Here is a 22,392-nt window from a genome sequence, read left to right on the forward strand (position 1 = left end):
TGAAGTTACTAATGTGTGTATTGTTTTGATAGAAAGAGATACAAGACATCAAAGTGAGTAGATCTACTATCTTTATTCCTTACTTTTGATATATTAATCATGATCGGAATCTTGTTTTAATTCCTAGTATCATGTAAGGATTTTTATTTTGATTTCTAGTATCATGTTTAGGGTGTTTATTAATATTTCTAATATCATGTTGATTTCTAATATCATGTTTAGGCTAAAGCTTTGTTTTTTATTTAGTGAGATGTTAGGGTTTGTTATTAATCCATTTAGTATCATGCCTAGAATCTTGCTAATATTGTTTTTATTATGATAATGATTGTTGTGTCGATGATTATCATGTTGGTTGATTATTCATGATTGATTGTTATTGCTTGATCACGCCCTCTTTTGCAAGTTTAAAGGGAATTTGTACTTGAAATCACGCCTAATAAGATAATTAATAATTTGATTTAGATTTAATATGATTTTAATTCATGTGATCGCCAATAATAGATTTATTTGTGTATTAATAATCAACCAACATATATTAAACAGGTTTAGGATTAACTTGTTGTATGTATGTTGATCGGAAAGCGTACATGAATACCATAAGAATTAAGTAGAGGCCGATTTAGGGCGGGATCAATCTCTTTTAGGTTGGATTCGTACCATTGATGAATGGCATTTATGCCACAATTTCACCCTTTTTCACTAGAGAATTTCCCCGATTTGTCACTTGTTTGCACCTCTTCTTACCGTTTTTACTCCTATTTTAGTTACTTTAGCTCCCTCTCGTGTTTTCCCTTTCCTTTTTTCTTTTCTTCTAATTTATACCTTCTATTTGTGTGTTTTGATAACTCCTAGTACTCGTGGGCGAATTTTGGATTGCTAGACGGAGTGGAGTTGCTAAGGAAGCTTGTCAAAGGAAGAGGAGATGCTGCAAAGGAGAGGGCGCGCTGGTACATAAAGCCGCGGACATGGGGGATCTTGAGCCAATGGGCAGTTTCTGTAGAATGCTTGGAGATGGCCAGCCGCAAGTGCAGCGTTAATGGTCGCGGGTACAGCAGCGAAGACCCGCGGGCGCGGCAATAAGGGCCGCGGGCGCGGCGATCTGGGTCTGGCGAACTTCTTACCCATGTTAGAGAGGGCGCGACTGCCTACTTGAAGAGCCCTCTCCCTTGCCCATTTTCCACATTTTAATAGGAGACCATAAATAGTCTCGAGCTTGAGTCTTCAATCAATTACTATTCCATTGACATCAAAACAATTTGAAGAGAGAGAAAATAGCTAGTTCTCAAGTTTTAATCTTTGTAATCAAATATTCAAGCTTTCTTAAAAATTATTGCTACTATTTCATGTTTGGCTAATCCTTCATCATTTATAATAGTAATCTCTTTTCCCTATTCTCAATATCTTTAGTTTTATTGTTCTTATTTATGTTTTCTTTCATAAATTTCCTAGCTTTACTTGTTTCATTGCCTTCTTTTTTATTTAGAATCATGCTAAGTTATGTTAGGATTGAATACATGTTTAGTTTAGTTCTCATGGCTATTTTCCTTTCTCTAGCTTAGATTTCTAGCTGGGAAGGGGGTGAAAATCATGTTTGCTTGAGTTTCTATTGATTGTTGATCGGGTTTTACCTTGACTTGATGATTTGTGCTTAAATATGCTTGGATTTATTGTGTGCACCTTTAACCCCAATGTTTTAGTCTTAGATTAGATGCATGAGAATGATCTAGTTTAGGATTGATTGATTTCATCAACTTGTTTTGAGTAGTTACATGAGAATGAATTGCTTCGAGTAGAGTTTGTATTCCTTGGTATAAATCCTTATTGATTTTCATTAGTATCTTATTGTTCATGATTGGAACCCCTCTCCCTAGTGTTTTTTGCCCTTGTTATCTCTATAGTTTTTCCTTTCATTTTCACTTTAAAGTGTCTAGTTTAATCATTCTTTTTTTTGGATTGATTTGGACTCTTTTGATAGATAGTTTAATCATAAAACTTCTCAAAACAACCCATAATATCCCCTTTGTCACTAGCAATAGATTCTAGATTTCACAGTAATAGTGCATGACCCCCGTTTCTTTGGGATTCGACCCTAACTTGCCACTATCTCACTTAAATTTGATAGAGTTAGGTTAGGAGTAAAAATTGTAGATTTGATCTAGGGTAGTAGTAACGACCTATTATCCAATGATCAAAATTTTTGGCGCCGTTGCCGGGGAAACGGCTTGTTTTGCACTTTTATAGCGTTATTATTGGATTTGTTGCCTTTTTATTTTGTTCCTTTACCTTCTTGCTACTCATTACTAATTGTTTGGTTAGCTTTGGTGGATGCAAAGGAGATCTCAAGGACCTCCCACACACTACATTGACCACAAAATCGACCGCACTTTGAGACAAGTCCGAAGACTTTATCAAGAAGAGGGGCGAGGTCTTGGTGCTATTTTTGATAGTGAGAGTGATTCTTTTTGATAGACAAGTCCGAAGACTTTATCAAGCTCTCAAAGCAAAGAAATGGTGAGGCAAGAGAATGATGTTTTGTTTCGTGAGTTTGGAAATCCTGTGGATTATGATCTCACGGGAGCGATTTTGCTACCCGTCACGGAAACAAACTTTGCCATCCATCCTCAATACACTAGAATGGTTTAAGCGGAGCAATTTTCGGGTTCTCCAAGTAAAGATCCTATCGAGCGTCTTGATAGATTTCTTGAGCTTTGTGCCATGATTCAAACCAACCAAGTTTCTCAAGAATACATCCGTATACACTTATTCCGACAGTCTCTTTCGGGTAGGGCAAAGAAGTGGCTCAAACAAGTCAAGCCAAACTATTTCATGACATGGAGGGAGGTAGTCAAGGCATTCTTGAAGAGGTTCATTTTCGAAGAAAAGACCATCGAAATGAGAAGGAAGATTGCATCATTTGAACAAGAAGCGGATGAGAGTCTTAGTGAAGCTTGGAAAAGATTCAAAGAGTTGGTACAAGCATTTCCTCATCATGAATACAATCAAAGCTTGCTCATAAGGTTCTTCTACGATGGTTTAGAACCTATGTCTAGAGCTAACTTGGATGCGAGGGCGGGTGGACAATTGATTAAAGTCCCTCAAAATCAAGTTGAAGCAACAATTAAAGAGGTAGTGAATAACTACTCATGGGGTGGTAGAAGGAGGAGTGCACCAAAGAAGGGTGGAAAGTATGAATTGGAGAAGGTTGATCAATTTCAACATCAAATTGAGCTCTTGACAAAAGGGCTTGCAAAGTTAAACATGAATGTCAATAGTGGGGCAAGCTCCTCCCAAGTCAATTCTTTCTCTTGTCAAAATTGTGGTGGCACAAACCACAATACATCTTATTCTGGAGGTTTGAGCCCGGAGCATGTAGCGGCATACAACACAAGGCAAGATGGATATAGGGGAGGTGGCGGTGGAGTAGCTTGGAGACAACCACCACCCGGATTTGCAAACCAACCTCACCAATGGAGCCAACAAGCTCAACAACCATACAAATCCAACCCCCAATACCAAAACCCACCTCCATTTCAAACCCCAAACCTAAGAGGAAACTACCCAAGAAACAACCAACACAATAATCAAAACCAATACCACAACCAAAATCAAGCGACTCAAAGGAGTCAAGAGCAAGCATCTGAACCCGATCCTACTCAAACCCAAATTCTTCAACAACTTCAAGCCATGAATCAACAAATGCAAGAGGTTAAGGCTCATAACAAGACGGTTGATTCACAACTAGCACAATTGGCCGAGAGAGTTCCTTTCAACTCACCTTCTACTCTACTCGTACAATCACAAACTAACCCTTCGAACATTGTGAAACCCGACTCTTGCAAGGCAATCACATTGAGATTGGGTACGTTTTATGAGGGTCCCAAGGAGGAGGATAGTGAAGAAAAAAAGAAAGGAGAAGAGAGTGTGAGTCAAGACAAGGAAGTTGAAGAAGAGAAAGTTGTTGAGAAAGAGAGAAGTATGGAGAAAAAGAAGTCTAAGGATGTTGTGACATCTTCAACTCCTAGTGAGACTAGGAATCTTGATGGACCAGTTCCTTTTCCCGGTCGACTTGCGGAGAGGAAGTTGAATGACAAATTTGCAAAGTTCCTTAGTGTGATGAAGAACTTGCACATAAACCTCCCATTCATTGAAGTTGTCACACAAATGCCTTCATACTCCAAGTTCTTGAAAGATATTCTCACCAACAAGAGGAAGCTTAATGATAAGCTTATCACTCTCCCCCATCAAGTGAGTGCACTTGTTCAACATAAGATGCCCAAGAAGCAAAAGGATCCGGGAAGCTTTACTTTACCGGTAAAGATTGGGAACATGGAAACTAGGGGCGCCTTAGCCGATTTTGGAGCAAGTCTTAGCTTGATCCCCTTATCCATTGCTCAAAAGCTTAATGTTGAGAAGATCCCTACAAGGAAGACAATCCAATTGGCCGACCGTTCGGTGAAGTTGCCTTGTGGTGAGCTTGAAGATGTTCCTATCCAAGTTGGGCTTATATATGTGCCTTGTGATTTTTTAGTGATGGATATGGAGGAGGATGTCGATACTCCCTTGATTTTGGGACGTGAAGCTCTCAAGACCTTGGGGGCGGTGATCAATTGCAAGAACAACACCATTACATGTGAGGTGGCCGATGAATTTTTTTTTTGAGTTCTCTAAGCTACTCAAGACCCCCATGGTTGAGAAGTTCTATAGGGTTGATGTTGTGAATGAAGAATTAGATCGCTTGGGAAGGGTTATGACGAGTCCTCAAGATCCAATGGTTGAAGCTCTTACATTTGAGGAAGAGTACCACTCTCAAGAAGCAAAAGAGTTTTTCATGGCCATTGAAGAAGCCAATAAAGAGGAAGAGGATGATCCTAGGGATGATGAGCTCGAACTAGCGGAGGAAAAATTGGAGGAGAGTTCCAAGCCTCCTCCCAAGGAAGAACTCAAACCCCTTCCCCCATCTTTGAAATATGCTTATCTTGGAAATAAAGGGGAATACCCTATCATTGTCAATGCTACCCTTGATGGGCTTGATTTGGAAAAATTACTTCATGTGTTGAGAAAATATAGAGATGTGATAGGGTATAGCATTGATGATATCAAGGGTATTAGCCCTTGTTTGTGCATTCATCGTATTCACCTTAAGGATGATCAATCCACCTTAATTGAGCCTCAAAGGAGGTTGAACCCCAACCTCCAAGAGGTTGTCAAGAAAGAAATTTTGAAATTGCTTGAAGCGGGCATAATCTATGCTATCTCCGATAGCAAGTGGGTTAGCCCGGTTCACGTGGTTCCAAAGAAAGGTGGAATCACCATTGTCAAGGGAGAAGGAGGAGAGGAAATATCCACCCGGACGGTGACCGAGTGGAGGATGTGCATTGATTATAGGAGGTTAAACAAAAATACAAAGAAAGACCATTTTCCTCTCCCCTTCATGGACCAAATGTTGTAGAGACTCTCCCATCATGCTTTCTTTTGCTTCTTGGATGGATATTCCGTCTTTTTCCAAATCCCTATCCATCCAAATGATCAAGAGAAAACTACTTTAACGTGTCCATATGGAACATTCGCATACCGAAGAATGCTATTCGGGTTATGCAATACTCCTTAAACTTTCCAACGATGCATGACTTCCATTTTTTCTGAAATGCTTGAAAACGAGATTGAGGTTTTTATGGATGACTTTAGTGTTGGTGGCTCGTCTTTTGACACATGTCTTTATATTCTTGAAAAAGTTTTGAAAAGGTGTCAAGAGACGATTTTGGTTTTAAATTGGGATAAATGCCATTTTATGGTCGAGGACGGTCTTGTCCTAGGCCATAAAGTATCAAATAGGGGCATTGAAATTGATTCGGCCAAGGTTTCGGTGATTTCCAAATTGCCCCCTCCTACTTCCGTTATGGGAGTGAGAGCCTTTCTAGGGCATGCCGGTTTTACCGGAGTTTTATCAAAAAAATCTCATCAATCTCAAAACCTTTGACCGAATTACTCAAGAAAGATGTTGTGTTCAACTTTGATGAGGCTTGTCATAAGGCATTTCAAAAACTCAAGGAAGCCCTCATCTCCTCTCCTGTGGTGAAAGCTCCGGGTTGGAGCTTGCCTTTTGAGCTAATGTGCGGTGCAAGTGATTTTACAGTAGGTGCGGTGCTTGGGCAAAAGACGGAAGGAAGATCTCATGTCATCTACTATGCAAGTAGAACGCTTGATGAGGCTCAAAAGAATTACACAACGACGGAGAAGGAAATGATTGCGGTTGTGTTTGCCATGGACAAATTTAGGAGTTATTTGTCTTTTTGGAGATGCCCAAGAGAGGGCTCTCCATTAAGACCCGCGGGCGCGGCCCATATACCCGCGGGCGCAGACAGGCATCCTTCAGAAATGTTCAACAAACTGGAGATGCCTTGGAGATGTCAGGGAGAGGGCGCGGCATCTCCAGCTGCGAGCGTAGCATGCACAGCCGCGGGCGCGAACAGTCAAACCCGCAGGCGCAGACAAGCTTTCTTCAGAAATTCTCACAAAGGGGAGATGCCCAGGAGATGCCCACCCACGGGCGCGGCACCCAGACCCGTGGGTGCGGCATTACGGGTTTGCGAGTTTCAAGTGCTTTTTCTCAGCAAAAAACCAAAACCCCTTATTTCCCCAAATCAGATTTTCGACCCTCTCTCTCTCTAAACCTCACTCCTTTTCAAACCCTAACTCCTTATACCTCAAATTCTCATCATAAATCATCAATATCCATCAAATTTCCTCACTTTCCTTCAAGTTTTCTCACAAAAATCTGAAATTTCACCATTCAAGCCCCCAAATTTCGGTGTTCTTCTTCAAACGGACCTTGTATCCACCATTGAAGGGATTTTGAAGGTGGACTTAGAATTCTTATTCAAAGGGCTAGTTGGAGTAGTTTTTGGTACTGATTGTTGGTATATTTCTTTTCCACTCTAGTTTTCCTTTGAATTTTAAGTAGTTCCCTTGTTGAGAAAATTTGTTATCTTGTGAATTTCATGTGGAAATTTTTTATGGTTGCATGCCTACTTTGTGTTAATTTATCTTATTGAGGATTGTTAATGTTTAGTTATTGTTGTCCTTGTTAGTTGTTGTTGGATTATATTACTTGGATTGTGGTTATGCTTGGTGAGTCCGTAAGTGTGTTCATTGTGTTTGATATTTGAAGTTGGAGAATTGTTGTGGTGTGATTGTTGCGGTGATTTGTTGAGGTATTTGATTGCATTTTGGTGTTGGTGAAATTGGTTTTTGGTGAAAAGAAGAGGAAGAGTAGGAAAGGACCCCAAAATTCTACATCCACAAACCCCCAACAAAATGAACAACCCACTCCCCTACCTTTACCACCCCTCAAATTCCACAATAAAAACCACACACCCATCTATGACAATCTCCAAAACCGGAAACTAAGACCCTCAAAACACTACCACCAACCCTCTACGACAAAACTCGGCATTCACAACGATTGTTGGTTCCTATTCAACAATCTTCGGTTAGGCTCATCTGTGAGAAGTGCGTACCAAACCTATAAGGAGCCCACTCTTGAGTTCCTTACCTCTTTTGAATGTCATTCCACGAGGGATAAGGACCTCGCCATTTCCTTCCAACTTTTCAACAAAAAATAAACCTTCACCCTTCGCCAATTTAACCAACTATTGGACCTTAACCCGGACGCCGATATGTTCTTCCCCGAGCATGAGGTCCTTCATGATTATAATCCCCTTTCATGGTGGAAGGTCATTTCAAGAATGGACGCCTTCAATTCCAAGTATTCCTTGGCCAGCCAAATCATGCACCCAGCCATCAGACTTCTACGTCGAATTCTCGAGTACATGGTCTCTAATAAACAAGACTTGGGAAAGATCACAACGAAGGAAATCCGAATTTTGTGGCTAGCTACACAGTCAGAGTTGGGGCATAGAGTGAATTTTGGGTTCCTATTCACCAAGTGCATCGAAGGGGTCCTCTCGGGTACAAGGAAAGGGGAGATACATTTCAGTAGGATGATCACTTGGTTGGCCGAGAAATTGGGTCATATAGACAAATTGGGTTCTTGCACTCCCATTGGGAGAAGTGACAGAAGTGATATCTAGCTCGATCTTGAGCAATTAAAAACAATGAAATTCATCGCAGATACGGAGGATAGAGGGAGGACTTGGAGTTTGTTAGTCTCCCCGAGCATCATTGTTTCCTCCCCAAGCCGGAGTTCACTTCTTTCACGAGGGAGGGGGTTAATCACCCTTGGTGGGTAAAGAAGGATTCAGGTGTCCTCCCAAGTGCAAGGATGGAGATGGGTGAAGGATCCGGCGAAGGTCTTGGTCAGGAGAGGATGAGAACGAGGAGAAGGTCGTCCCCCTAAGAAAACAATAGCAACAATTTCAACAAAGGCAAGGAAGACAACAACAACAACAACAAAATCAACAATAATTTGACTACCAACAAGAAATGGCGGCGATGCGGGCCCAAATGGAAAACATGCAACTTGGCATGCAAGGTATGTTCGCCTCCCAACAACACCATTCTTTCCAAACTAATTCTTTATACAATGCTAGTGTACGTAGAGGGGATGTCACTCCCCGAATTAACTACCCTTATGTGTCGGCCCAACAAGGGCCCGTGCCATCTTGGGGGGGTGACAACCAACGTACGTACCCCTATTGGCAAGGCCCCTCGGACCCTAATGTTCCATGACTTGATTTCCCCGACGAGTCCGGTCATTATGACTACCGGGTTTCGGGTGGGAGTGATTATCGGAGTGACCCTAACTACCCCTACATTGATCCCTCTCACCCTTCACCTCTATTCCAACCCGAGCCATATGACCAGTTGTCCGCACCCCAACTAGACCTTTTCAAGGGTCATTATGGGTGGCCTCCCAGTTACACCAGAGGCTGGGATCCCTATGGCCCCCCCTCTGATTTTTTCTACGATAGTTGGAGTGCGGATGACGGTGGTGCCGACCCTAGTGGCCAATAGTTTCCCTCCCCGGTCTGTTTGTTTCCTCCCTTTGTGGTACGTCCCTTTCTTTCCTTGTGCATCTGAAGCATCGAGGACGATGCTTTACTCTAGTGTGGGGGGGTGTTTGAGTCAAAAGGGAGTGTTAGGAAGTGTTTTGGATAAGTGTGGGGGAAGGCACCTAGGACTCAGGGGAACGTTTAGAGGATTTGAGTTTGGGTGTTGTTGGTAAGCTCTTGGTAGCATTGTTGTTGTTGGTTGCTGATGATGTCTATTTTTTATGATGATGATTATGTGTTTGGGTAGTTGGTTATTCCTAAATATTTGAGTTTACAGATTTTCTCTCTCTTTTTTTCTAACATTTTTCTCTCTATAGTGCTTGTTTTGTTTTTCTCTCTCTTTTGTACCTTAGAAAAAATTTAGAAGCAACATATGGAGATATGGTAAATTGTAAGGTTGTTTTATTTTTCTTCATGAGACATATGGGTGAGATATTTCCTCTACTTTCTCTTTTCTTTCTTGTGGTGCATTTAGTTTAGGAATTAGTTTAGGAAGAAGTTGAATGATTCGAGGTTGTTTGCATACGGTTCCAAGGAACCTGGGATCGTTGGTGTTGATACCGAACGATCATTTGTATGTCGATTGGGATTTATTTGGATTTATATGCCTCATGTGTGAACCTCTTTGATTTCTTCCTTCTGTTGTTTTGTTGTCATTTTCTTTTGTGTGACAAACATGATTATGGCAAGATGATATGGTTGTGTTTTGGAATTTGGTTGTACATTTGGACTCTATTTCCTTGATGATGCGCCTTAGAATGCTTGTCTTTTCTTAACTTTATGATGAGATGCACGTTTTGAGATTTCCTTTGGTTGAATTAGACGAACCTTAGCTAAGGTAGCAAGGGTAAGAACTTGTGAGGGCGTTTGAACCCTTAGTTCATGGGATGTGGTAAGATGGAGTTTCTCCCTATAGTGGATTTGAAGCCCTCAAGTTGGCATTTTCTTACCTTTCTCATCCCTTATGAGGTTCATTTTATTCAAGCCTTCATCAATTTGTTGTGCGGCATTTTAGGATCCTCAATTATGCGTGTCGTAATCCTTGTGTTGATTGCTAGCTCCCGAGATCGTGACCTAGCACTTTCAGGGGAGGAGAAGGGCACCATTTCTCATTTTTGTTTTTTAGTTACAAATTTGATTTTCCATTTTGCATCAACCTACTTGCCAACCAATTTGAGCATAATGTTTCCCATTCTTGTCTTAACCGCATTACAAGCCTAACGACCTATGTTTTACCAACCCTTTTAGTTAGTGCAGCATTTGGCGTGTGAGGGTAATGTAATGAGCGTTTTGAATATGAGCATGAATTATGTGGAGAGTTAGCTTGGAACAATGATGTGAAATTTAAGCTTGTATATGAGCATGCAAGAAAATCTTGACAAGGGTGATGCAATCTTAGAGGATCAAATGAAGTGAAAAAAAATGTATATATATATATATATATGAATAAGGATTGGTAATGTGTTGAAATCGAAATGATGGATGTTCATTTGAGTTGTGGTCGTTTCTTGAGTTTTGTCTATGCGAGTTGGTCATTCTCTTGCTTCACTTAGGACTTGCCACCACTATTTCAAATGTTCTTCCTACCTCTACCTTGAGCCGAGTCCTTACAACCCTAGTGAAGACCCTTAGACTTTAAGGGTGCGTGGTCAATAACCGGTGGAGGGAGATGGTTTTCAACCCTACGGAGAGAGCATGCATAGTGGAGATGTCGGGATGATCTTTTACCTCCTCAAAATGTTTTTTATTCCGGTTCCTTCGTGGAATCATGACGAGCCATCTAGGGGGATGGTTTGAAGCTAGTGGGGAGAACGCAGACCGTTCTAGAGGGGACTAGGGCAGAGAATGACTCACTAGTTCTCTATGCTTAGCTTATGCTTGACTCTTGCAACCATTGGCATCTTGAAGTGTGCTTGCATCATGTAATTGAGAAAGGCTAGTATTCTTTGACGTTTGTTTATCATGGTTGAGTCCGAAAAAAGCATTTGTCCACCCTAACATTTGATATTGCTTTTCTAAGCCTTGCCATGTTGTGTTTGTCTTTGTAGTGTTTGTTTTGTCTTTATTTTCTTTGTTTTGCTTGAGGACAAGCAAAAGGCAAGTGTGGGGGATTTTGATGAATGACATTTATGCCACCATTTCACCCTTTTTCACTAGAGAATTTCCCTGATTTGTGACTTGTTTGCACCTCTTCTTACCGTTTTTACTCCTATTTTGGTTACTTTAACTCCCTCTCGTGTTTTCCCATTCCTTTTTTCTTTTCCCTTAATCATTGTAATCAAATATTCAAGATTTCTTCAAGATTATTGCTACTATTTCATGTTTGGCTAATCTTTCATCATTTATAATAGTAATCTCTTTTCCCTATTCTCAATATCTTTAGTTTTATTGTTCTTATTTATGTTTTCTTCCATAAATTTCCTAGCTTTACTTGTTTCATTGCCTTCTTTTTGATTTAGAATCATGCTAAGTTATGTTAGGATTGAATACATATTTAGTTTAGTTGTCATGGCTATTTTTCTTTCTCTAGCTTAGATTTCTAGCTGGGAAAGGGGTGAAAATCATGTTTGCTTGAGTTTCTATTGATTGTTGATCGGGTTTTACCTTGACTTGATGATTTGTGCTTAAATATGCTTGGAGTTATTATGTGCACCTTTAACCCCAATGTTTTAGTCCTAGATTAGATGCATGAGAATGATCTAGTTTAGGATTGATTGATTTCATCAACTTGCTTTGAGTAGTTACATGAGAATGAATTGCTTCAAATAGAGTTTGCATTCCTTGGTATAAATCCTTATTGATTTTCATTGGTATCTTGTTGTTCATGATTGGAACCCCCTCTCCCTAGTGCTTTTTGCCCTTGTTATCTCTATAGTTTTTCCTTTCATTTTCACTTTAGAGTGTCTAGTTTAATCATTCTTATTTTTGGCTTGATTTGGTCACTTTTGATAGATAGTTTAATCATAAAACTTCTCAAAACAACCCATAGTATCCCCTTTGTCACTAGCAATAGATTCTAGATTTCACAGTAATAATGCATGACCCCCGTTTCTTTGGGATTCGACCCTAAATTTGATAGAGTTACGATAGGTGTAAAAATTGTAGATTTGATCTAGGGTAGTAGTAACGACCTATTATCCAACGATCAACCATCATCCCCGAATATCCAGTCATGGTTCCGGACCACTATGGAGTTAGCGATCTCCGTGATCGTGAATGGGGTGTAACATTCACGCCCGTGTACGGTTTACATGTTCCTAAAACTTGTTGGCAACTCTTTTATATCTAGCTTCCTTCCCTTTGGACGCTACCATGCTTAAATGCATTATCACAGTGGGGCTCAAAGTTGTTGTTTGAAATATTCCCTACAATGCCTTTGCTGTTAGTTGCTTGTTTAAGTACTTTAAATTTTTTTTTCATTTGATTTCATCTTGGCCGAAAAGGGTTGTTCTACCCTTGGCTTTTGAATGTAATTGATTTGTCTACTTTAAGTTCGTTTGTTAATTTCTTTTTCATCACTTAGTTTGTGCTTAGGTTAAAATAACTTAATTTGGATGTTTGAATGAGTTAAACTTAACTTTTAGACCTAGGTTAAGCTTAACTTTGTCAATCGAAGTAAAGTAGCCTCCTGTTTAGGTGTAATTTCGCTAATGCTTCTTATTCTAATAGAACGGGGTGTTACACTTTAATCTGCCTTTCTCAATCAAAGAGAGAATTGATTCCTTGTTATTAAAACTTTTTTGTTAAACTCAGGCAATAAAGGTATGCATTTGGTTAGTAAAGATAATATGCATCTGCCTCAAGGTTTGAGAGGCTTAGAAATTAGATGTATCTCAACTCTTAATATAACCATTCTCATGAAGCAAGTTTGGAGAATTGTTATTAATCCTCAATTACTTTTCTGTAAAAAATTTATTGCTCGAATTCAATTCCTATCTGGTTACCCACATCCTAAACGACGTTTTTCAAGTCAAAATTCCTATTACCTACGTGGCCTACTTAGAGCAAATGCACTTCTGTAACGAGGTGCATTTGGAAAGTGAGTAACGGAAAATCCATACTTGGTGGAAATTTTAATTGGGTTAATGATACAATTCTTGAATTTGAACCAGGCATTCTATTAGATATTTCAAAGGATTGGACTATTAATTTCTTTATTCATCCGCAAACACGATCTTAGGACACTACCAAAGTTGAGCAGTGTTTTCAATCACTACACGCTGCCGCAATCCTTGTTATGGAATCCCCAGGTGTTACTGAGGCTGACTTTCGATTTTGGAAATGTACTCCTTTAGAAGATATTCTGTAATACCCCTCATGATTGCTTTAAATGGATTTAATATACTACTCATATCAACGAGATGCATCTTCCTTTTAGGGAGCTCATATGCTAAGATACTCCACAGCTAAGCGTGCTTGGCTTGGAGTAGTCTTGGGATGGGTGACCTTTTTGGAAGTTTTCACGGGGTGCGCATGAGTGAGGACAAAATGCACCGAAAGGACATGTGTTAGCCTGTGGGGACAACTGTTGGCCCTTGAGGCGCATTTTGTGACAATAGGCCCCTCCTTAATTTGTTTGGGGTCGGGGTGTTACAAATGGTATAAGAACAACCCTGCGAGTGCGTGCTGATTGTTAATAATTAATCCTATGTTAGTCGCCTAGTAGGGGAGAATTCTGGGGCTATATGGCCATATCCAGACAGGATGTAACACTTTGGCTACCTAGTTGCCATTAGGCGTAATATTGGGGTCCCCAGGATTCCAGGGGCAACGAAGGCATTGTCGTTCTCTAGTAGGAGTGTATGTAATACCCCTCATGATTGCTTTAAATGGATTTAATATACTACTGATATCAATAAGATGCATCTTCCTTTTAGGGAGCTTATGTTCTAAGATACTCTACACTTAAACGTGCTTGGATGGGAGTAGTCTTGGGATGGGTAACCTCCTGGGAAGTATTCTTGGGGTGCGCATGAGTGAGGACAAAATGTGCTGGAAGGACTTGTGTTGGTCTGTGGGGATAGTTGTTGGCCCTTGATGCGCATATAGTGATAATAGGCTCCTCCCGAATTTGTATGGGGTCGAGGTGTTACATATACATTGAAGACGGGTTATGCAATCCTACAACAACAACCGCTTTCTCCTCAAAACTTAGATAACGTCTGGAAAATTTTTTGGTCCCTTCATACACAGCTAAAGTGGAAGTTTTTCTTATGGAAGTTACTCAATAATGGTTTAGTAGTAGAGAGTGAACTATATCGCTGAGGTGCTCCGATTTAGGAATTGCAATATTGCTTGAACAACTTGGAGGGCAAGGTGGAAGTTAGGGTATCCACTCAGAATAACATGGAGACCTTTCTCACTTAGATTGGATCCAATACTGTATTCGAATTTTTATAAATCTGAATGCGATTTAGGGTCCCAATATTAGCACCTTTATTGGTAATTTTTTGGGGATATGGTTATTTAGGAATAATAGGGTTTTCTCTCCTAATTCACTTAAGTCAATCTTGATTTGGGGATTTTTACCCCCACCACGTGGTCGAATGAGAGTGTGACACGTGTCACTCTAGCTCAAAGGGGTCCAAATGGACTCTCCTGGGCCTGACACGTGGCATACAGATATTTATCAGGAAATGACGGTTTTTAGGGCACAATTACCAAGAAAGCCGCAAACCGACGTAACCCACCAAATCTAGGTTTGAATAAACTAGGTAAAGGTATATTTACCAAGGACACTATAAATAAGGAGATTTACCCCATTTAGGGGACACATTCATTTGTTACACACAATCAATTCTCCAAAAAATAGAAAAATCACCAAATCTCGAAACCCGAGAAGATCTACTTTTACTTTTCGCACTTTTACATCACTCTAAACACCTTCCAACTTGATCGTCGGAGGCGGAACTTCGAATTCCCAGAGCTTCCATTGTTTTGCAAGTACCGCCGATGGGAAATTAGTCTTTGTGACGTAACTCTCCCGAGGGACACAAAAAACCCTGAAACATTTGGCGCCGTCTATAGGGAGAGTACCTCTAAGATGGTTTCTCAAGAGATTGTACCGCCTCCTGAGGCCAAGTAGCCTACTGCTAAGGTCTATTCAGACCATGATACAGATCTAGAGGTCAAAACATATACGGCTGCAGATGGATCCCTCATTACCAGGCGCATCCGTTCCAAAGACAACAAGGAATGGGGCGATGCTCAGGCGGGTCCGAGTAAGTCCTCCGGCCAGCCCCAGGCGGCAGGACAGTCTGCTCACAACACAAACAAAAAGGGAGTCGGCAAGAACAACCGGCTCAAAAAGTTGAAGAAAGCAAGAGGAAAAAAGAAATCTAGACGGGTGAGGATTCTAATTAGCCTTCCCAAAAGAAAAAGAAATAGTTTAAGCCGTACGTCCTAATGTACGAGTTTAACAAAGATTGCTACTCCATACTCATGGAGATAAAAGACCGAGTTACTATTAAGAAGCGCGCAGCAATGAAGGTCCGGCCAAAAACCGGAATTAAGACAAGTACTGCCACTTCCATGAGGATATTGGCCATGACACCAACGACTGTTATATCCTCAAGCAATTGTTGGAGAGATTGGCTGATAAGGGGGTGTTAAAATCTTACATCCTCAAGTCTAAGGTGATCCTGAAGACGGACTCTAGACAGCCACCAAAAAAGCCAACAAAGCCTACTAGTAGTTCGGACACTAAGAAGGAGCAGATCTACACCATCGGAGGCGGCTTTGCCTGAGGGGTCTCGACAATCAGGGGCACTAAGGACCATGTCAGACAGCTGGATGTCAGCTCCGTCGATGAGCGCCTGGCGTGTTCCGACACATTTGTTGAGGTCATCATCATTGAAAAGGACCGGGGCAAAATCTGTCGGTCGCATGATGACCCCATTGTCATTGAATGCAAGGTCTCCAACCAGAAGGTAGACCGGATCCTCATTGATACCGGTAGCTCGTCTGACATCGTCAGCTACAAGTGCCTGTCCAAGCTGAAGTACAAGACTGGTAGCATGCACCAGGTCACTTACCCCTTGGTTGGTTTTAGGAGTGGAGTTGTGCACCTAATCGGACGGATTGATCTACCATCCAGCTAGGAGAGAAGGGAGAAGGGCGCCACATGGTTGTCCAGTTCTTGGTCTTGGAAGAGCTGACCGCCTATAAGCTAATTTTGGGCCGTCGGACTCTAAACGAATACAAGGTTGTCATTATCCCATCCCTTATGTTGTTAAAGTTTGAAAAAGATGATGGTTCTATTGGCTCCTTGAACAGGGACCAGAAGAAGGTTAGAGAGTGCCACCTCTCAGATGTCAAGCCCACAGTGGCCGTAGCCGGCCAGGGTGAGGAGCCAATCGACCTTGACGATGTCAAGGAACAAGAGCCTACCCCACCAGCAGCCAGCAAGAAAAGAAAGGCCGACCAGCTGGTGGCTATCAAAAAAGAGAAGCAATAGCAATCACTGACCAGGGAACGGTCAGACGACCTCCGTCCCCAACAAACTGGAGAACATATGGATATGGTTCTAGATAACACACGTCCGGAGTGTACTGTAAAGGTTGCAACGGTTGCTTTTGCAAAACTAGGTGCAGACTTGCACCATTTGCTGAAAGAACTCAAGGACATTTTTGCCTTTGAAGTCCAAGAGATGCAAAGCGTCAGCCGGGGTCTTGTTATCCACAAGCTCGTCGTGGATCCAAAAAAGAAGCCTGTTAGGCAAAAAAAAAGATGTCACGGCGAGGAGAGATCTCAGGTGGCTACCATCGAGGTCGCGAAGTTATTAGACGCCGGGTTAATTCGGTAATGGCACTTCCTAGACTGGGTTGCAAATGTTGTCCTTGTAAAGAAGCCGAATGATACCTGGCGCATATGTGTTGATTACACTGATCTGAACAAGGCATGTGTGAAGGACAGTTACCCGCTTTCAAAGATCGACAGTCTGGTCAATTCAACAGTCGGACATGCTTTGATGAGTTCTATGGATGCCTATTCCGGATTCCATCAAATACCCCTGTGGAAGAAAGATCAAGATTCGTCACTTATTAGGGGTTATTCAGCTATACGGTGATGCCGTTTGGCTTAAAGAATGCGACTATTACTTTCCAACATATGATTAATTCGGTCTTCAATAATCAGATTAGAAGGAATGTAGAGGCGTACATTGATGACATGATAGTCAAATCCAAGCTACAAATGGACCATCTAGCTGACCTCCGAGAAACCTTCACCACACTCAAGCGGCACAAGGTCATGCTCAATTCCAAAAAGTATGTCTTCAGTGTTGAGTCTGGGAAGTTTATCGGATTTTTTATTGATCAAAGGGGGATAGAGGCCAACCCAGAGAAGATACAGGCGGTTATTGACATGAAGTCTCCCCGCACTGTAAAGGAAGTTCAGAAATTAACCGGTTGTCTGGCGGCATTGGGGAGATTCCTCAACCGGTCAGGTGACAAGTGCCTCTATTTCATCCAAGCAATTAGTAGGAAGACTATGTTTGAATGGGGGGATGATGCTGAGGCGACCTTCCAACAATTGAAACAACACTTGCACTCCTTGCCAAGGCTAGTTAGCCCTCTTCCCAAGGAGACGCTTTACATGTATTTAGCCAAATCAGAACATGCCCTCAGTGCTTTTCCCCTTGCTGAGAAAGACAGCATCTAGCTCCCAGTCAATTTCATTAGCCTTTTTCATGGCAGTCAAGAAGTTGAAACCTTACTTCTTGGCACATCCGGTGGTGGTCTATATAGACCAACCCCTCAGGCGTTTGCCGACTTCATTGTTGAAATGACAAGACCAGTTGAACCAGAAAATCTTGATCATGTTTGGAAAGTGTATGTAGACGAGAGGTCTACCATGAACAGCTGTGGTGCAGGGATAATATGTCAGTCTCCTGAGGGGGACAAATATGAATATGCACTATGGTTCAAGTTCTAGGACTGAAACAATGAGGCTGAATATGAGGCCCTGCTAGCTGGTATACGCATGTGTAAGGCGGCAGGAGCAAGAAAAATTGATGCCTGCTCTGATTCTCAATTGGTTGTTAGCAAATACCATGGTGACTTTGAGGCCACCCATCCGGCTATGATCAAATACTTGCAGGCAGTCAGGATTGAAACTAGGACACTTGACGAATTCCACTTAAGTCAAGTGCCCAGGTCAAAGAACCATCAGGGGGATGCATTGTCAAAACTGGCATTGTCCGCCACCTGTGATACACCTTGGTCAGTCTTCTGGGAAGTGATGGAAAAACGAAGTATTAAAGAAGTCCCATTGGAGTTTTGGACCGAAACTCAACCAGGATGAATGGCATCCGGTCTCATTTGCTAGACGGCACTCTACCGGATACATATCCTGAAATGGCAGCAATGAAAAAGCATACGCCCAACTTTGAGATCCGTAAAACTTTTCAAGAAGAGCTTTCTGCAGCTTTTGTGGAAATGCATTACCCCGGAAAGGGGACGAGAGATTCTAGAAGACTTGCATTTGGGCTTATTTCCCTTACACATAGGCAGCAGGTCTATAGCAGAAAGGGCTAGGCGGCAAGGCATTTTGGCCCACTCTTGAGGTAGACGACATGGAAATGGTGATGAAGTGTGATAAGTGTCAAAGATTCAGCAAACTCATACACCGTCCGGCCATTGATCTGACGGCTATTCATAGCCTAGTACCATTCGCCAAATGGGGCTTGGATATATTGGGTCCGTATACGCCTGCGCCAGGCAGATGTTGGTATATTCTAGTTTTCGTTGACTAATTCACCATGTGGGTAGAAGTAGAGGAGGTCAAAAACATTAAGACAAAGGATGTCATCTCCTTCATCTGGAAGAACATCATCACCTGGTTTGCGGTACCTATGTCTATGGTTTTTGATAATGGCTCTCAATTTGAGACGCCTACCCTCAAGAATTGGCTGGGAGACCAAGGTATCTCCCACTGTTTTGCATCAGTCAGATGTCCCCAAGCGAACGGCTATGTTAAAGCCTTCAACAAGCTAATCTAAGACGGCATAAAAAGGAAGATTGAAAGGGCTGGCGGTCTATGGGCAGAAGAGTTAAGTCATGTCCTGTGGGCCATCAGAATAACAGCTAAAGGGGCAACTGGCAAAACCCTATTTCTTATGGTATACAGTGCTGAAGCCGTCTTACCCATTGAGCTTTATGAACCAACTCTTCGAATCATGTTGTATGATGAAGAGGCAAACTGGGAGCCCATGCCGCTTGCATTGGACTCACTTCCAGAATGCCGGGGCAATGCCACCTTATGCCATGAAATTTACCATTTGAGAATGACAAGAGCCTACAACTAACAAGAGAGTGCAAAAACGGCCCTTGAAAGTAGGGGACTTTGTGTTATGGAAAATAGAGGCAACCGGTAGGGCCAATGAGCAACGCAAGTTAACGCCCAATTGGGAAGGTCTGTACCGGATCTATGATGAAGTAAGAGGCGACACCTACCACCTCAAAACTCTAGACGGTAGGAACCTAGTCAGAACTTGGAATGTAGACATCTAAAGATGTACTACTTCTAAGACTTGTAAATTTTTTGTACATGAAAAGCCTATCAATGAAAAAATTGCTTTTTATTTTCAATTTTGATTATATATGCTTTACTAGATATGTCTCCCAATGGGAACACCACCTAAGCAATGTGCAGAGAGCCAAATTTAAAACAACCATCTGCTCTAACATGAGTACGACATCCGGCGACGCCCATCTGGGTGATTTCGTCGCAGAGTGCATTTCCCATTTGGGTGGTACATTGCTCTATAAACTCAAAAACAAACGGCCCAACCGACTTTCTAGATAAAGAAGCTCGTAGCTGTTTGACTTGAATAATCTAATATGAGACCTAGATAGCTAAGGTTTATCACCTGTTCTATAACAACCGGTAGCCAGCTAGTATTTCATTTGGATAAAAGAATTTATTTTGGTGCTTACACCATTAAGACACCTGTTATTGCTCAGAGGCAATACAAACGGCTAAATTTGAAAATATAAGCTATGTCCAAAACTTAGCAGCTAAACATTGCTCGTTTAAAACGACTTAATACGGCCAATGGTCGTCCGATACTGAACGTCTACCCGCCTGCCCCATTTGAGGTAGTGCTGATTCAAATAGATATTGAATGCTAAGTCCAGAACTTAGAATCTAAAGTAATTCGGCAAATGTCGATTGGAGGTGGACAATGACCGCCTGGTTTAAATATCCGGCTGCTTGATGAACGATTATTCGCTTGGTTTGGGGCAATCACCACAGTGATTGATTGACTTAGAAATTAATCACTCTTTCAGGTATAAAAAATTTCTAAGTCAAACAACCCACTTTTGTAACCAAGCGCACATCCGTCTAGGGGCAAATACTTCCGGTATACCGCTTGCATAAAATAAAAAAGGCTACGTACTTAGAAAAATTTATGCATAATAAAAATGCAAGGACAAAATTTTTTTATGTAGGAAAACTGGCCCAATGGCCGGCTATGTTATATTAAAATCCGACTCCATGGTCAGCCAAAAGAAAGTGTTAACCGATTTTACAATCGGTGAAGAAAAGAAAAATTGTTAATCAAACCCGAGTCCCAAGTCGGTAAAGATACATACATACTCGGTACGCAGGCCGGATTGTCAGGCCATTCAGCCAATGAAAGATTTAAGCTTGATCATCTAGACGAGAGGACTCTTCTACATTCCTATCCAACTTTTCACCAGCATCAGTCAGATGACCCCCATCATGCTCGAAGTCCTCATTCTCAACCATGTCTTCATCATCATCATCAACTTCACCCTTTTCCTCCGCCTGCAGCGCTCCTCGTCAAGCTCGTTAGTGCCTTGCTCAAAACGATACTCCCAACGCAGTAGTCGTCGTCAGGATGAAAAGCCATTTTCATCTGGATGACGCAATTGGCCTCATTCTCCTCGATCAGCTGCCTCTTTTCCTCCTCGGCCCTGGCCTAGTACTTCTTCCTCAGCTACTCTTCTTGGTTGGCGAGCTTTGTTTTCAGATGCTCGTTCTGGCGGCGGAGACTATCTGTATCCCTGCTGACATCCCCAAGCTTCTCAAGCTTGCCCTAGACTGACTTCAGCTGGCCCTCAAACCCTCTTATGCGCCGCCTCTAGCTGCTGCTTGACTTGCAGGTTGGCCTTCGCCTTAGAATGCAGGATATCATGAGTTAGTGCTTCATTTTTACATATGTCAAACATGGCTTGGTCTAGAGTAGTGGCGGCCCTTTCTTTGGCACTATTGTTTGACTGAGAACGGCTTCTTGAGCCCATTCACCCGCAGTATTGCCTACATCCGACAAAGAAGATCATCAATAAACAGATGGCACTAGAGGAGTTAAAAATATTTTCTAACTTAAAAACAAGTTACCTCAGCTAGCAAGGCCTAAATGGCATCAAAGTTGAGCGTGCCAACCCCCCTCACGGAATCCCGCTCATCGGGAGAGACGACCATCAGCATGTTCTTAGCGAACTGCTGTACATCCGGCCTCTGGGCAGCATCTACAAAATCAACACTTGGTGAGAAATTGACATAAGCCCGGCCTATAGACTAGATCTGTTCAAAGCTGTTTTGTAACTACTGATAAGACTTTACCCTACTATGGAAAGGTAATGGATTGAAGGCACTAATACCTGGGAGCTCAACTTCCATGTCTTTAGGACACCTGTCTTTGCGTCTGCCTAATGTATGTCCGCCTTTTGTTGCTGAGCCGTCAGCAGCAGTGAATGGCTTGCCACTCTTTGATGCCCGAGGGATGTCCGATTTTTTAAGTGCTTCGAGAAAAGCAAGCGAATTGCCGGCAGTAGAGGGATGAGAATCATCCCAGACTTGGCAGCAGGAGGATTTTTCTACTCCACAAATTTCCTAGATTCAGAAGGCGTCCGGTCCTCTTCAGCAGACAGACGCTTCAGTCGCTTATCGCCAAAAGCAAGCGTCCTCATTGATCCTTCCTGAAAATACCGAAGTTAAGTCATCAAGTTCAAGAAAATAAGGTCCGCCTGACTGCGAAAATTGTGGAATACTTACATGTTCCAGCTGATCTTTCTTGAAGATCTGGTTTTTCTGCCTGATCATTTGGCGATAGGCGGCAGCAGAGCTAGCGGGTTTCTTACTTGGAGAAAGCTGCGACACTGCTTCTTCCACAAAAAAGGTCGGATGAGCGTCGGTAAGAAATAATAAAAAGAATAAATATATATTTTGCTACGGTCTCATCCGACCAGCTACCTTTAGTTTTTTCTGTGTAAGGCCGCAAGAGGCTAAGTAAAAAGGGTCCCTTAGCCACTCAAACCTAGGGAATTATCTCCCTTTTGTTCCCTCCCTCTTAGATTTTGGTGGAAACCTTAAATAAGCCAGGCGTCAAAATTTGATCCCAGCCTTCATCGGG

General features: G+C 42.0%; 1 protein-coding gene across 1 annotated transcript; it reads left to right on the forward strand.

Moving 5' to 3' along the window:
• The first annotated feature begins 2,892 nt into the window (after nucleotides 1–2,892).
• On the forward strand, nucleotides 2,893–21,822 carry LOC110739562. The gene is made up of 3 exons (XM_021920018.1): nucleotides 2,893–4,573; nucleotides 4,725–4,913; nucleotides 21,617–21,822. The coding sequence occupies exons 1-3, from the start codon at nucleotides 2,893–2,895 to the stop codon at nucleotides 21,820–21,822; spliced, it is 2,076 nt and encodes a 691-aa protein (XP_021775710.1).
• The last annotated feature ends 570 nt before the right edge of the window (nucleotides 21,823–22,392 follow it).

Source organism: Chenopodium quinoa, unplaced genomic scaffold, assembly GCF_001683475.1.
Source record: "Chenopodium quinoa cultivar QQ74 unplaced genomic scaffold, ASM168347v1, whole genome shotgun sequence".
Taxonomy (NCBI): domain Eukaryota; kingdom Viridiplantae; phylum Streptophyta; class Magnoliopsida; order Caryophyllales; family Amaranthaceae; genus Chenopodium; species Chenopodium quinoa.